Source organism: Cupressus sempervirens, chromosome 10, assembly GCF_028749045.1.
Source record: "Cupressus sempervirens isolate cs-2001-9-10 chromosome 10, ASM2874904v1, whole genome shotgun sequence".
NCBI classification, from domain to species: domain Eukaryota; kingdom Viridiplantae; phylum Streptophyta; class Pinopsida; order Cupressales; family Cupressaceae; genus Cupressus; species Cupressus sempervirens.
Window position 1 is genome coordinate 16835743 of NC_143127.1, and position 16599 is coordinate 16852341.

Here is a 16599-nt window from a genome sequence, read left to right on the forward strand (position 1 = left end):
ACAAAGAAGCCCTTGAAGAGGCATCAAGTTGACACGGTGCTTCTACACGACACTTCATTGAAGGTTGCCGCCTCCTTCTCGTTAGAGCACTCTGCGACATGAGTCTACTATTGAGACCCTCCTTGGTGCTATAGGAAAAAACTGACAAAATAACTTTTTTTCCCCTAAAATTTGGTAAAACAAAATAGCAAAACCATGACAAATTTTTTTGTGGATCTCTTTTTTTGGTGACGAGGGGTGGGCGGGGATCGAGAAAACTCATTTTACAAAACATCACATTTTGTTGTCTAAAAAATTGAGCAAAACCCTAAAAAGAAATAGAAAATATAAAATTTTAAAGAAAAAATATAAAAAACCATCATGATTTTATGTGGGAAAAAATCAGCAAACCCTCCATACATGATTTTTGTGGAAAAAAATCACTAAACCCTCCATAAACGACTTCTTGTGGAAATAAAAGAGAGAACCCTCCCTTCATGAGCAACTGTAGACACCATTGAATGCAACAAACAAAACCTTCAGAAAATGTAGTTTGAAGATAGAAAACCCTTGCGCTCACTAGAAAACCTTCACAATCTTCAGATTTTTGCAATTTCAAAAATCCTTGTGTTTTATAACTTCAATTTTTATTTAAAAAGTTAGAAAAAAATTAAAAAAAAAAAATTCTAGGGTTCTTTACAAATTTTCATAAAGAATATTTAAAAGCTTCTGCAATTTAATTCTAGGTTCAAACTACAAAAACTAACCTATAGTCTCTGATACCATGAAATGATAATTGATTTATATTCAATGAGTAGTTACTAAGTTGCCGGTTCAAGTTCAGTTCCAAGCTTGAAATTTGAGAACCGGTTCACAAGTTCGTCAAAATTTTGGAAAGGGGTTTGGGTTGGTTAGTACAAAGAAATGTAAAAAAATTTATTAAAATATAATATATATATATATATATATATATATATATATATATATATATATATATATATATATATATATATATATATATATATATATATATATATACACATTTTTATGAAGCATGAGTTAAAATTAGAATGTAGCATAGTAGCATAAACACATTTAAATAACAAAAACTTTAAAACATCATAAATAATTAAACTTGTAATCACAGTGATCATACTGGCATATAGTAAGATAGTTCAATCAACTTCAACATCAAAGATTCAAAACATTTAAAATATCAAGTTCAAGTATCATTGTTTCACGTTCATTGTTTAACTAATGGAATGAAAATCTTTTAATATTCTTAGTTCTATGTTCTTTAGTCTTCATCTTCTTCTTCTTCGGTATTACTTGTGCTAAGGCCAATGGGATCAGCAACAGAAGCAACAATGGTATTGACATCAAAGTCATCGAAATCATCAATAGTAAGCCAAGCAATGGAAGCATCCAAGTCCGCAATCTCTCCACCTACATCCCACTTTTTTGTATTCTTGACTCTTGTGTGAAAGAAGGCGCAAGTTGTTATGCACAAATACCAGGTTCTCTGCTTTTTTTTTAATTGCAACTTGTCGCACTTCACCAAGTGGATGAAAGAGTAGGTGCTCCAATTTCTTCCTGATGCAGAACAACTAGAAACCTATGGAGACAATACAGTGTAAGCAATTAAAGAAGAATTAATTCAATTTTATAAAAAATTTAAAATCACTTTCTAGTCTTGATTCTTTTTAAGATAAAGTGAGCTAGTTTTTTTAAAATAAAACTTGTGATATAACTTTGATTGCAAGGGGCTGCAATGTTTGGAATTTTTGGCCATGGAGGTACCACCGACAATGAGCATCCTTCTTGAACCGATGATGAAGAGCATCGTTACTTAGACCTCTAGCATTGACAAACTCTATGAACTCATCTATGATTACATCTCTCATATCATTGTTAGGAAATATTCTTCTAAATGCTGCCTAGTACCGTCAGACACTTCCATGTCTCTATATGGTGGCAACCTTCTTGGTAGACTACAATATTGTGAGCTATAGTATTTGGGGGTCAAGGCATATGCAAGCAAATGTAATGGAGTGGTCATTTTGTTCCATCTTTCAAAAATAATTTTTTGCACTTGTTTGAAAAAGGGCTCTTGCGGATCTTGCTCCTCATTTATAACTTGCTTGATCTTCTCAAGCATTTAGTCTATGCCGTCATAGATCTTTCCAAGGCAAGGCCTATCCATGTTAGTATAACTAAGCATGCTCATAAGGGGCTTGGTGATCTTAATGAGATATTCCACACATTCCCACCATGACTTAGCCAATAGCCTATCCTTTATTTTGTTTGCTCTTTCAGTGTTCTTTTGCTTCCATACACCCCAATTGTGGCTGATTAAAATACCTTGAAGTGCATCTTTCACTTGCACAAGTTGTCTTAAGATGATTATATGTGATGCAAAACGGGTCTCAGCAACCTATGCCATAAATTAGAGCAAAAAACAACTATTAGATACATATTTTAGAAAAGTATACACATTGCACAAGTAAAATATGAAAAATCATAAATTTTTAAATATTAAAAATTAAATTACTAACTTGAGTTGAAGTTCATTTACCTTCAATAGCTCCAATTTTGAGTGGTTTCTGAAAAGAGATTGAGTCATGTGGTGGTTTGTGACAAATATTTGGATGTCCTCAGCCTCGTTATACACTGTTTTGATCCACTCAATTTGGTTCCCAATCTTTTGTAGCATAAGATTGAGTGAATGGACTGCACAAGGTGTCCAAAAGATATGTTGATATTGTGATTCAACCAACAAACCAGCTGCTCTACAATTCTTTGCGTTGTCCATTATGACTTGGACAATGTTTCTTGCACCCACTTGTTTAATGGCCGCAATTAGGATATCAACAATAAATGGCCCATCATTTACTTTGCCCTCACAATCCACCGCTTTCAGAAGCATCGCCGCTTTAGGGGACACCACAAGGACGTCGAAGTTAAAGTAACAAGAATCGAAATCGGATCGAAATCGGCAAGGCCGAATCAAATCGTGAATCAGCCATGAATCGGAAAATTAAAAAAACCCTTGAAATTTAGCGAGTAACTTATTCATAAAACCTTTATCGCCGATTCGATTCACCGATTCACAAAAAATCGTTTGGCTTGAATCGAATCGCCGAATCGCATGAATCGCATGAATCGCCGTGATTCTTGGAACTATGCGTCGAACAAGGGATGTTTATTGGAATCTTTCTGGCCATTTGAAACAATTGTCATCCCTGTCTCAACCCATGAGTCCCTTATGGGCTTCAATTGATCATCGATTCGTTGGACGTCTTCATCCAGCAAGGTGGTGTGCATTTTCTCATAACCGGGTCTGTATTGTCCCCACTTTTAGCAGGTTTCTGCAGTTGACCATGTCAGTTCACCATCGCAACCCTCGTGAGTTAACAGTAGGATTTGAGGGTCTTAGTTGTGTGGTTATAGACTTTCCAGCAGCCTATGGTGTGGTTTGGCTTCGTTTGAGGGACTTATTATTTATAGTAAGTCAATTTGTTGGTTCCAATGAGCTCAGTTGAGTCAGAGCAGTTGGAGGATGCTCTTAGTTTTTATTTTGGGCTTCTGGTTTGGGCTCCAAGAATCTTGGAGGGAGCGTCTATTTATAGTAAGTCACCCCATGAGGTTCATTCATCGTCTTTCATCATCAGGATCACTTTGGTGTTGTCAGAGTTCGATTCTGATGCTTCTTCAGTTGTTTTCAGAAGACAGGTGAATTATTATTATTATTCATCTAAATACACTGAGGTTGCTATTTTTGTAAGTGTTGTTGGTTGGTCACCTCCGTATCATAGCTCGTTGGAACCAGGACAAATTTTTTTTAATCATGGGAACAAGAAACAATAGCTTTACATGTCAGAATTTGAAGTTGTGGAAAAGGTCATTTTCAAAGCGAAAAGCAATTAATAAATTAGTTTATAATGACATTTTATTATGTGTGTGTGGGAAGCTTCTTAAGTGAAGTTCATTTGGGAAACTTTGTGTGGTGGAGATTATAAATATGAGTCCATTTGATGAGTAAAGCATCTGATTGATTATTTCCTTTTGTTGCCTGCAAAGAGTTTCTGAGTTTGCGGATTTCTTTGCCCTTGCTGAAGTATAAGGGTTTGGAATTAAGAAGTGCCTGGTAATTCACAAGTGAGGTAATGTGAATTAATTCTAAGAATTGTCTTAATTAAATTATAGTATTTCCTGACTGTTATGTACTGTACGTGGGAATTTCATTGTGGCTGGAGAATTTGTGATTTGGATAGCCATTATTGTCTGTTGTTCGGCGTGGTTAAAGAGGAATGTACTATGGCTGTTTGTTAATGTTATAATTCTGTCGGATAAATTATATTATATATATGAGATATATAATATTTGACAAATATTATATATGAGATAATTAACTTATATATATATATATATATATATATATATATATATATATATATATATATATATATATATATATATATATATATATATATATATATATATATATATATATATATAAAACCATTATAATATGTTAAGGATATATTACTTGTGTATTTATTATAACTAATGTAAGTTAATATGTTAAAGAGACATGCCTCTTTATTTCACATATATATTCATTCATATAGTAACTTGAAAAACACATAAATATCTACAAGTGCTATTACAAGTTACAGAATATAACAATCGATCCTATTTCACTAACATGGTATCAGAGCTATGTTCCTTTGAAGAGAGCTTTACCGCTTAAGGAAGATTCTAAAGACTTGAATACTTTGATAGAGAAACAACAAACTTTTGAAGTAGAGGTATGGTTAAAAGGAAGAGTCTCAGACAAGATTCATTTGAACAGTCAGAAGATAGAAGAAATAAAATGTCAGTGTTGTTAATATCAGATAGGGAGAGATCTAAATCAACTCCATATTAATAAAGCCACCAACTAACATGGTAACACATAACTGATTTCGATGACACATAAATCATCTTTGAAATTCAGACAACTGCTGCTAGCCCCCTGTGTCTAAACAGCTTCTAAATTGCACGTGAAACATCATGCTAGCCTATTATAATTGCAACTGGAAACTATGTACAGCAGCCACTCTTTGCTGGAATAGGTTGACTTCCACCAACTACAAATTATAGGTACCTATCGTGAATAGGATTAGAGCGATCAGAGCACACACGAAATTAAAGACAAACCATAAAGAAGACCTGAGGATAAATGAACAGGAGTAACGTGGAAACCATATATAATCATCCTTGAAATACAAAAATGAATTAATGTTAAACAATGACACCAAAGAAAGGTAGTATGCGATTTAAAAACAAGGATAAATAACATTAGATCTGACACATCCTTTAAGGCAATATAAGGGATAAGTCGTAGAGGATACTCATTACTGCATATACTGAGTATTATACTCAATTAAGACTTAAGGCCTAACACCTAAGGACTGTGCACGAGTAATAAGAAGAACAAGTTCTGATAAGCATAACATGAACTAAATCAAAGAAATATGATACGGAAAGATGCTACATCTTGGTGAGAGTAGTTTCTGTCATGTTGATCTTTCTGCCAACCGTGAGCAGTTGCACGACAAGTTGGTGTTGTTTGAGCGCAAGAACGTGTGGTGAGAATACAATAGAAGTGGTGGCATGAGTCGCAGCCCAAAAAGGAGGCTATAATAGTCTTCGTTCATGTGAAAGGAATTGAAATATAATACAATACAATGGGATACACTTTCATAGACAAGATCATTTTATTAATACATTTGTAGCAGATCCTCTTGAATGTTACAAGATCAAAGACTGCAGAAATTTGTTATACAGGATCTATACAATCAGAAGGTCAGGATGCTTGGTCTATCCTCGTGATCTAGACTGTAATAAGTCTACCAACTTGTGCTTGGGCACAGTTCTTGAGGGGATGCAGATAAAAGATATGATGGTATCGACCATCATGCTAACAAAAACAATGTCTTCTTTGATATCAAACAAATTAGGGCTCGCGAGTTCATCATTGAAAGGAAACATTTCATATATTGGAGATCAAAGGTGTCTTCCATAGTAGATACTGATCAAGCTGTGTCGCTTCTAACTCATAAGGGAGTGACGTAAGCAATGAACTTGGCACAGACAAAGGAGCAATTCCATTTTCTTTTTATCTGCTTCCAATCGAATTTTATGATCTAATTCTCTTGCAAAAGGGAAATTTTCATGGTTTGACAGACCTCCATGAGCATGGACAGATGTGGCACCTAGAGCACAAAATAAATGTTGTAATCACATCAAGAACAATGACATATATATACATGCACGTTTGATATAAACCATATACATGAGATACATGCAAACTCAACAATCCACCATGGATTCTAAATGAATGAGGAGGGCATTTCAATGTTACCCGCGAAAGGGGAAGAGCCAAACTATTCGCCAAGGAAGGAAGAATGTGCTCAGGCACACATAAGACATTGTCATGGAACTCTCCCTCGCATTTATCAAGGGGGATGGTCCATAAGAGAGGTGAGCTTATTATAAAGTCAAGAATGTTTGAGAGAGTCAAAATCTGCATAAGATCCTAAATTGCGTGCTAGACTCAATTTCACATGAGCAAATGGAAAATAAAATTCTTGGTATTGTTTGGGCTCTTCACTTCCAAAATGCCAAGGGAATATGATGAAGAGAGTTTGTGGGTCACACAAAATTGTGAGAAGATATATGATGAGATACAAAATATGTTCAATAATATAAGAGTGGGAATCTAACATTGTACGGGGGAATGATAACCAATGTTCTATTCCCATTTGTACCGTCCTTATATGAGAGCAGAAAAGATGTACTCAAATTGTTTGACAAATTCTCACATGGAGGCATATCGTGATTTGATGCATATGGACCTTCATTGGAGCAACTTATATTATTATTACAGATAAATATTTATTATCCTCGGGTATTGCATGTATCTACTCATTGTAGTCTCTCTCTTATTTTGTATTTCTATAATTACTATAAAGAGCTATTTGCCTTGATCTTTTCCTTTGTCTCCGAGGATGTTCTTGCAGGAAAAGAAGATTGGTACATTACGCATGATACCAAATATTGTACAGACTCAATCTTATGATAGTAGCTCCAAAAAAGCTATGATCTAGGATTCACGAATCATCTGATGATTAAGTTGGATAATGTGAGTTTCTTGAAGCAAATATTCTTGATGATTGAAATTATAAGAGGGAGTCTAACAGTTCATTAGAGGCAACCTTGGAGAAAGACAGGGAGCAAAAAATAAAAATTGCTTAAATCAAACTTTTGATGATCTTGGTTCAGAAGGAGTAGACCTTGATTGATGGATTCTCTACTAGTCAGAAATTATAACAGCTAAAGGACTATGATTCATAGGATAAAGTCTCATGTATGTAGGCTGGAAGGCCTTATGCTATCAGGATAACCATTGACCTAAGGAAGCATGACATGACTTGCTACCAAGAGGTAAGAAGGATGACAATAGATTTAGAGGAAGTCTGATACTTCATCGGAGAGAACCTTATGCTAAGAGGTCAGAAAAGTTGATATCAAACTAAGAGGGAGAAACCTTATTCTCTGATATGTTTTTATGGTGAATGTTGTGACAACACCACTTGACAGTATTCATGGAGACTTCATGCAAACTTTTGATGTCATACATGTATGAGCCTGTCCCCTGTGTACATCATGAAGAAGTGACGACTTCTAAATGATTATCACTTGTATTAGGAGAAGTTGTTGTAAAGTGACGTCCTTACAATAACTTGTAGCATGATTCATTTTTGCGAAATTGTTTCATGTAAAGGCTTTATCTTATAAATCAACAACTAGGCGGTCGATATCATTAATTTGATTATCTACAAGTTGCTTGTATAGATATATTTTCGGTACTTGGTGTATATCTTGCCTTGATATTCTAATAGGCCATTACCACATTGAGTACTTGGTGGATATCATTTAGTTGATGTTCTGATAGGCCATTACTCAGAGTATTTGGTGAATATCGTTTGATTGATATTCTGATAGGCCAATGCTCATGTTACCAAATATGATATCAAATAGTAATTGGTGAATATCATATGCTGATATTCTAATAGGCCAATACTTACATGATATCATATTCTAGAAATCTTCTGATCAAAGATTTCCTATATGTATTATTTTTGAAATATTACCTAAGGTGTAATATCTGTGTTTTATCCTTCTTCATTAAGAGGGAGTGTTAATGTTATAATTCTGTCGGATAAATTATATTATATATATGAGATATATAATATATGACAAATATTATATATGGGATAATTAACTTATATTAAGAGTGATATATATATATATATATATATATATATATATATATATATATATATATATATATATATATATATATATATATATAAGCATTATAATATGTTAAGGATGTATTACTTGTGTTATTACTATAACTAATGTAAGTTAATATGTTAAAGAGCCATGTCTCTTCAAGAGACATGCCTCTTTATTTCACATATATATTCATTCATATAGTTACTTGAAAAACACATAAATATCTACAAGTGCTATTACAAGTTACAGAATATAGTAATCGATCCTATTTCACTAACACTGTTGTCCCTGTATTTGGCAACGATTTCAGACTTTGTGGAAGGCTGCAATCAATTATTAGAGGGTAGCAATCAGGGTTTAGAGCACCTGTGATTATAAGCGAGGAGAATGTGTTTTTGAACCTGCGAGTAAATTGGATTATTTCTTGAGAGCTGCAATGCATATTTCATCTGTTAAAAGTCAATTTCTAGGTTAATTATTGCATTCCTATAAATTTCCAAAAGTCAAATTTTAAATTGGATATTAGTAGCATTGACATCAATTATAGAATTACTTTTGAATTGTTTAGTGGTGTTCATTTGTCCAAATTGATGAAGACTTAGTCAATTAAAATTGTGCGTAGCTAGTTGTGAATTTAAAGCATTAATTATTGAGTGATAATAATTTGCCTGCCAAATGTTTGGTAAAATATCAAACTGTTGATTGGCAAAAGAAAATTGATGTTTGTTAAGGATATAGCCTATTGAGGGTTTTATAAGGGCCACAATACCCTCTTGGAGCTTCATTGGTACCCCTCAACATGTCCTTCCAAAATGGAGAGCAGACAACATTAAAGGACAACCCATTTGTATATAGGCATCTTCCCACCTTAATATTAGCAATTTCTCGACTCTTATTTTGAAAAGTAGTTTCTAGTGGCCCCTTTCTTTTATGTAAAAGGGTTTGCTCCGGTAGTAAAGAAGGGGTGGTCTTTTACTATAACATCTTGGGGGGGGGGTGGTTGCATTTCCTTTGCTCTTTTACTTTTACTTTTATTGTTACTGAGTTTTGTTGCCCTGCGTCCTTCTCGCTCTTCTGCTGCCTCATGCTCTTCAATATATTTTAACACAATTTCATTTGGTATAGGGGCATTTTTTTTGCCAGGGCATTTCTTGACTTCTCTTCCAGTGTAAACACATAAATGACCTACCACACGATAATAAGAACTAATTTTTTCTACATCACAACCCCAACATCTCCAACAGAATGCACCACCTCTTGGAAGGGGTTTTATAATGTCTACATACTTCCATAGAGGAGAATCAGAGTTGAGTTCCATTCTTTGTTCAGAATTGCCTATTGATGAAGCGGTAGATGCCATTCCTTTTCATATGGCAAAAAATTAGATACATGTTCATAATTTATATGCAAGAAAATGACAAATTTTAGAAAAATGGAAAAGAAGTAGAACATATGAAGATTGGAAGAGAAATGGAAAAATGAAAAAACTAGAACAAAAACAATAGCAAATGGAATAAGATCTTACCTTTTCCAGCTATTGCAAACTTGCAAAAGTGTATGAATGATGCGCAAACACTTGAAGAACACCAACAAATCAATCTTCAAACTCTTCCTTGCACAATTGGATTCTTGCTCAAAAACTTATGTGCTCTCCCTTAAGACAAAATAACCTATTTGGAAACATAAAATGGCAATGAGAAGCCACAAAAGCAATTCATAACAACTTTTAGGTTTCATGGACGCCAAAAACCAATTAAATCTTGCCCAAAACCACTTTTCCAGCAACTCTTGGGGCCCAGTTCGCTACGGGTTCGAACTGGGTTCGTAAATTTGGAGTTGGTTCGCTCGACTTAAATCCCAATTCGAACCTGATCGAACTTGTATTGCCAAAAACGCACCTTGGTTGAACCAAGCTTGAATTGGACCCTGCGAAGTTTTTTGGGTGCTGGGGGGGCGGGGGGGCGGGGAGGTACCCGTGCAACTTAGAGTAATTAAGTATGTACGCGGGGATGTGTGCACTATTTTTGGCCCTCTACGAAATGTCTCGAAAACACATCCCCTGCTGCCCCACATCCTCGACCTTGTAACTCTGGAACATTTTACAAGCCAACACAAGTGAATTTTTTTTCTTAAGACAACAAATAGAAATAATTCCAAGTGGGCATTAACATTAACTAATGGTTCTAAGCTGCCACTAAGTTGAGTCTATGTTTTCTGATTTGACCATAAATGTTGTCATTAAAAATTATATAGAACATAAATAAAACATTTAATGCATCAATATATTTTGGAAAAATCGCGTGTGTATTTAAAACTTTGTATACCATCATCTCCCTGTCCCATCCCCAAAACATTGTGGAACATAGGTAATTACAAAGGCTCCTTAAATAAGGAAATACAAAGATGGTATTTCTAAAGAAAACAATTGTTAGCAGAGAACTCAAATAGAAATATACTGAACTATCTAATTGACTAGATACATCAAGTGACCGGATACATATGAAGATACATTGACTTAAATGAGCATTATGAGGTAAATAATACAATTCTATTTTAATAATATCATTGTAATATCTATAATGATGTTTTACTTTAATTAGTTAACTTACTTGAATTTCAATCATTTCAGTAATATTACTGAACTGTTTTATCTGTTATAGTCTATTACTTTTCATATTTTCAAAGTTGAGAATCTCTTTTATTTTATTTTTTCTAATTCCAATTATGTTATTCTTCCAAAGTACATCATCAACTACAGAGTTGCGTACATCTATTTCACTAACAATAGGATGATGGCAAAAATGAAGCTTTCTGTTGTACATCTAGGGACCTGAAGTTTGCTTTTAATGCAATTTTAACAGCTTTATTGTGACAGGAAGCTGTCAAATGCCAGAGGCATTCAAAGAGGACTATTTTGACTACTGAGGATGTGGATAGTGCACTCGCCCTCAGAAATGTGGAGGTGAGACTATATATCATCAGTATTTGATGATCTTTTTTAATGCTGCTTGTGATTATTTAAGTTCGTATCTGCTGATCATTTCATTTGATTTTCTTTCTGAAGTTTTGATTTTGTTGAGTGTCTATAGAAGAACTGCATGTTATCAAAGGTTCTGATTGATACCATTTCCTTGGGCCATAAATGTTTCCCTGTTTGGGACGGAAATAAATAAATTATTGTAGTGTTTATAACTGAAGAAAGTTAGTTAATGGGATTCAAAAATTTATTTTGTTGCATTCCAAAATTAAGAAGGCTAAAACAAATCCATTTTTGTCCAAAATAATCTACATACAGAACAAAAAGCATATCTAGAAAGGTGAATATAAACAGATAAACCTTTAGACATATAATATTAAGTGCATGTTCACAAATCTGTTCAAGGGGAGCACCCTTTAATGTAACAAGGAGCTTGCGAAGATAAAAAACTGGAGACCAGACTAGGTACTATCACTGCATGCATCTGTATCAACACTTGGGTAAGATTAAACAATATCATCATCCATCACCATGAGAAATGTAGGATATGAATCGTGATAATGTTCTAGGGAGAATGCCCAGGGCAGGTGATGTAGCCCAAACCATTCAAAACAATAACTCAAAAAATTACACAACACAAAAGTTACAAAATGTCAGATTCTTCATTAAATTTTTCCAACTCTACTCTCTTCTACAATGAAAGAAAAACAAGTACTTATTACAATTTCAAAAATTACCATATTTGGTAGGTTTTTGGGAAATACAGATTTTTCCATTTTTGGTAATTTTCAAAATCCATCCTACGAATCCTAATTTTTCCCAAGAAAAGCCCCCAACTAAGACAAGATGAATTGCCAACTAATCTACAAAATCAAGAATATGATTTTGGATTTATTACAAAAGCAACTTTCTATAAAATTGGAAGAAAACACAAAAATCCAAATTTCGAAGGCCAAGACGATATTTTAGGCTCTTGAAAAATGTTGAAACCGCCACCAATCGAGATGAGCTCATCGATAATCCAAATAGCTCCTCACGCAACTGCCTGTAAAGTTTCAGCCAAAACCCACATCCGAGTCAAAAGTTATGACCCTTGGAAGTAAATATTGACCAAAACACATCTGAGTCAACAACCTTGATCCTCGGATGCTCCTGCATCATTCTCTCCTACTCGAAAAGAACGCAGCTCCTGCAAGTTCTGGTTCTCAAGTTGTTTCCATTTAGGCTCATCTAGCTTCTGCAAATTTGATTTTGTAATCCAGGTGCTATCTGTCGGTGCCAACCCTTCCCATTGCACAAGATATCTGTTGTAGTCACCCTATTGAGTCCGAATAGTCTTCTTGTCTAGAATCTGTGCAACCTTTTCCCTTTTCTTGATGGGGATAGTGTGTGTCTTGTCTACCGCATCCTCATTTTCAACAGAGGCATCATCACCATGGAAAGTATATAAATTAGAAATATTAAACACAAGAAATATATCAAGACCACTGGGGAGCTCTACCTCATAAGCATTATCATTAATCTTCCTTAGAATCTTGCAGGGACCAATTTTCTTATATTTCAATTTATGATAAGTCCCGATAGGAAACCTTTCGTTTTTGAAATAAACCATCACTAGATCACCTGCACTAAAAACCTGATACCTTCTAGTAGCATCTGTGGAAGCTTTGTATTGCTCATTGCTGTCTTGTAACTTTTGTCTCACATCTTCCTGCAACTGATAGAGCTGCTCTGCAAAGGATTCTCCATCATCATTGACTCTGTCACCCAAGGGAAGTTGCACCAAATCGAGAACACCTTGAGGATTACGACCATAAACAACTTTAAACGGTGACTTACTAGTTGACCTATTTACTAAGCTGTTATAAGAAAATTTTGCCCAAGGCAATGCCAAATCCCATTATTTGGGCTTCTCTCCAACAATACATCATAACAAATTACCCAAACTATGATTGACAAATTTTGTTTGTCCATCAGTTTGTGGATGATAAGCACTACTAAACTGTAACTTTGTCTCCTTCTTCCATAAGGTCCTCTAGAAATGACAAAAGAACTTAGTATCTCGATTAGAGGTGATCGTTTTTGGAACCCCATGCAATGTGACTATTTCAAAAAAGAATAACTCGGCCACCCTAGTGGCATCACTAGTTTTCTTACAAGCAATGAAATGGGCCATTTTTGAGAATCTGTCCACAACTACAAAGATAGAGTCATTACCTCGTGTATGTGGTTGTCCCAACACAAAATCCATACTTACGTCTATCCACGGTCCTATTGGTACTGGTAATGGCATGTACAATCCAGTGTTTTGGGAGTGTTCTTTGGCTACTTGACAAATTCGACACCTTTCCACAAACCTGGTGATATCTCACTTCATCTTTGGCTAGAGTACTTATTTGCTATCAAAGCTATTGTTTTATCCTTCCCAAAATGCCCAAACATACCACTGCTATGAAATTCTCTAATATTTTCCCACATTGAGCCTATAGGAACATGCCTAGGTACTGGATTCTTCAACTGATCAACAACTTCCCAAAAGTCGCTATTAGATTCATACAAGTCTTTGATTGCATCAAAGCCAACCACTTTTGTTTCCATGATGGTCAGTAGAACAACTCGTCATGAGCAACTTGATTCTTTTTCCCTGATTTATGCTTCAGAACAAAAGTAAACCCCTATAGGAAAGAGACCTAGTTTGCATGTCTAGTGTTCAATTTATTTTGTGTGTTCAAGTATTTTAGAGCAATATAGTTTGTAAACAACATAGGTTCTTTAGCTACTAGATAATGCTGCCAGTGTCTCAAAGCTTGCATAATTGCATGGAATTCTATATCATATGTAGAATATTTCTTTAGTACATCATTCAATTTTTAACTAAAAAAGGCAATGGGCCTACCTTTTTGACCGAGTACAACACCAATGCCCACATGTGAGGCATCACAATCCACTAAAAACACTTTATCAAAATCTAGTAGGGCTAGTATTGGAGCTTCAATCACCTTCTTCTTTAAATATTGGAAACTCTCTTCAGCCTCTTTGGTCCATGAAAACTCCCAAACTTTAGTGCAGTCTGTCGCAGGTGCTACAATGTTGCTGAAATTATGAATGAACTTTCTATAGAAAGTAGCCAAGCAATGAGAACTTCTCACCTCGGTGATACTACATGGACTATGCCATTCAAGAATGACTCGAGCTTTCTTTGGATCCATCTTGACATCATCTGCAAAAATGACAAACCCTAGAAAAACCAAGCTTGCTTTCATAAGCCTACACTTCTTCAAATTAGCATAGAGTTCCTCTCTTCTCAATAACCCCAATATGATCCTCAGGTGTTGCAAATTTTCTTCCCTTCCCTTACTAGAAATCAGCATATCATCAAAATAAACTACTACAACCTTACGAATGTAGGAATGCAACACAGTGTTCATTAGTCTCATAAAAGTACTAGGTGTGTTGGATAAACCAAAAGGCATAACCTTCTATTCATACAAACCATCCCTAGATTTGAAAGCAGTTTTCCACTTATTGCCCTCTCGGATGCGGATCTGGTGGTACCACTTCGCAGATCAATCTTAGAGAAATACGTTGCTCCTGCAAGAACATCCATCATGTCATCCAAACGTGGGATAGGAAAATGATACTGGATTGTTATCTTATTGATGGCTTGATTGTTTGTACACATCCTCCATGTTCCATCTTTCTTTGGGGTTAATAACGCTGGGACAACATAGGGGCTCATGCTTTCCTTTACTAAACCTTTTTGTATGAGGTCAGTCACCTGTTTGTCCAGTTCTCCATGTTGTGTCAGACTCATTCTGTATGCCACTTGATTGGGAAGACTTGCTCCTAGAATAAGATCAATATGGTGTTGAATATCTCGTTTTGGGGGAAGTCCATCAGGTAGCTTCTCTGGAATAACATCTGAATATTCTTCGAACACCCCAGTTGCTTTTGGTGGTATAGTCAAGTCTTCCTCTTTCCCCTTTTGTACTACCAATGTATAACAACACCCTGTTACTTTCATCTCCTTGACAAGTTTTTTTTCAGATAGCATACCTTCAATTTTTCAATCACCCCTGAGAGGTAATAAGATTACCTTAGATCCATCCTTCTAGAAGTTGTAAGTGTTCTTTCCCCATTATGAATAACCTTTTTGTCATATTGCTAGGGACAACCCAAGAGGACATAGCAAGCATCCATCAGAATCACATCACACCATAACTCATACTTGTAGACCTTTCCTATGGAAAATTTAACAAGGCACCTCTTATCTACTTGTTGGTGAACAAATTTGCTTTCACACAATAAACCATCAAAATAACTCTTATTTGCCTAAATATGAAGACGCAAAAAGATACCAACAGTTGGGTCGCTTTGCCATTGAATTGTGCAAGCGCCCTCTGAATTTTACAGGGTACAACTCCCCGATTAGATTTACAATGAATAAGATTTAAGAAACGCTTTTAACCCGAAAGCAAAGGCTACCCACACTATTCTTGGATAGGGGGCAAATTATTACAATTGAAATAGAATGGAAACACTTAGCATACAATCTTCACACCCAATATGCACTTAGAAAGAAAAAGAAAGATTAAACAAACAGGTACAGCCCCTGCAAATAAATGAATACAGTAGTAGAATTCGATTCCATTATTCCGTCCCGATTCACACCTAAATCAAGAGTTGGAACAATCTGAAGCACACAATCTTCAACATGATGAAATCCTCATTCAACTCAAAAACAATACTATTTCTGAATACTACTGATGATCAAATTATTTTAGAAAACTAAAGAAGGAAACCAATGTGAAGAGCTCTGAATACAATCAAAAATTGCCCCTTTCACACAAACTGAATTTTCCCTGAATATACAACACAGTCTGTAAAAATAGTAGAATCTTCAGGTTTCTCCACACCCGGAAAAGAGAAGCACACCGTCTCCCCTTCTTCCGAAAAAGAACCCCACAAACTGAGAAAAACCCCCTTTAAATAAGATTCTGGTCCCCCCTTTATTTGTCAACATCCCACTTCCTTTGAAAACTTTGCATCCTTTTACTTTTTCCATAACTTTTTTAGTTATTAAAACTGATTCATGGTAACCAAACACATTGCTTTTAAACTTTCTAAAGTTTTTCTTTGAAAAGCTCATTGAAATTTCTATGTGTCTTTATAATATTTATATTCAAACAAAACATTATAAATGACATTTCATAACAATTTCGCATCATCAAATGTTCAATTTATTCATCTTCAAGGGACACACACTGAGTTGATTTGAACCCTAAAACTAGAAG

General features: G+C 35.0%; 1 protein-coding gene across 5 annotated transcripts in view; it reads left to right on the forward strand.

The window, feature by feature from the left end:
- The window catches only part of LOC149532344 (transcription initiation factor TFIID subunit 6-like), a 107236-nt gene that overhangs the window by 64264 nt on the left and 26373 nt on the right, over nucleotides 1-16599 (forward strand). For all 5 annotated transcript variants that reach the window (XM_089806520.1, XM_089806519.1, XM_089806517.1 and 2 more), the window contains one exon: nucleotides 11204-11290. In XM_089806520.1, the coding sequence (XP_089662646.1) occupies nucleotides 11204-11290 (87 nt within the window). The remainder of the gene's footprint in view (nucleotides 1-11203; nucleotides 11291-16599) is intronic.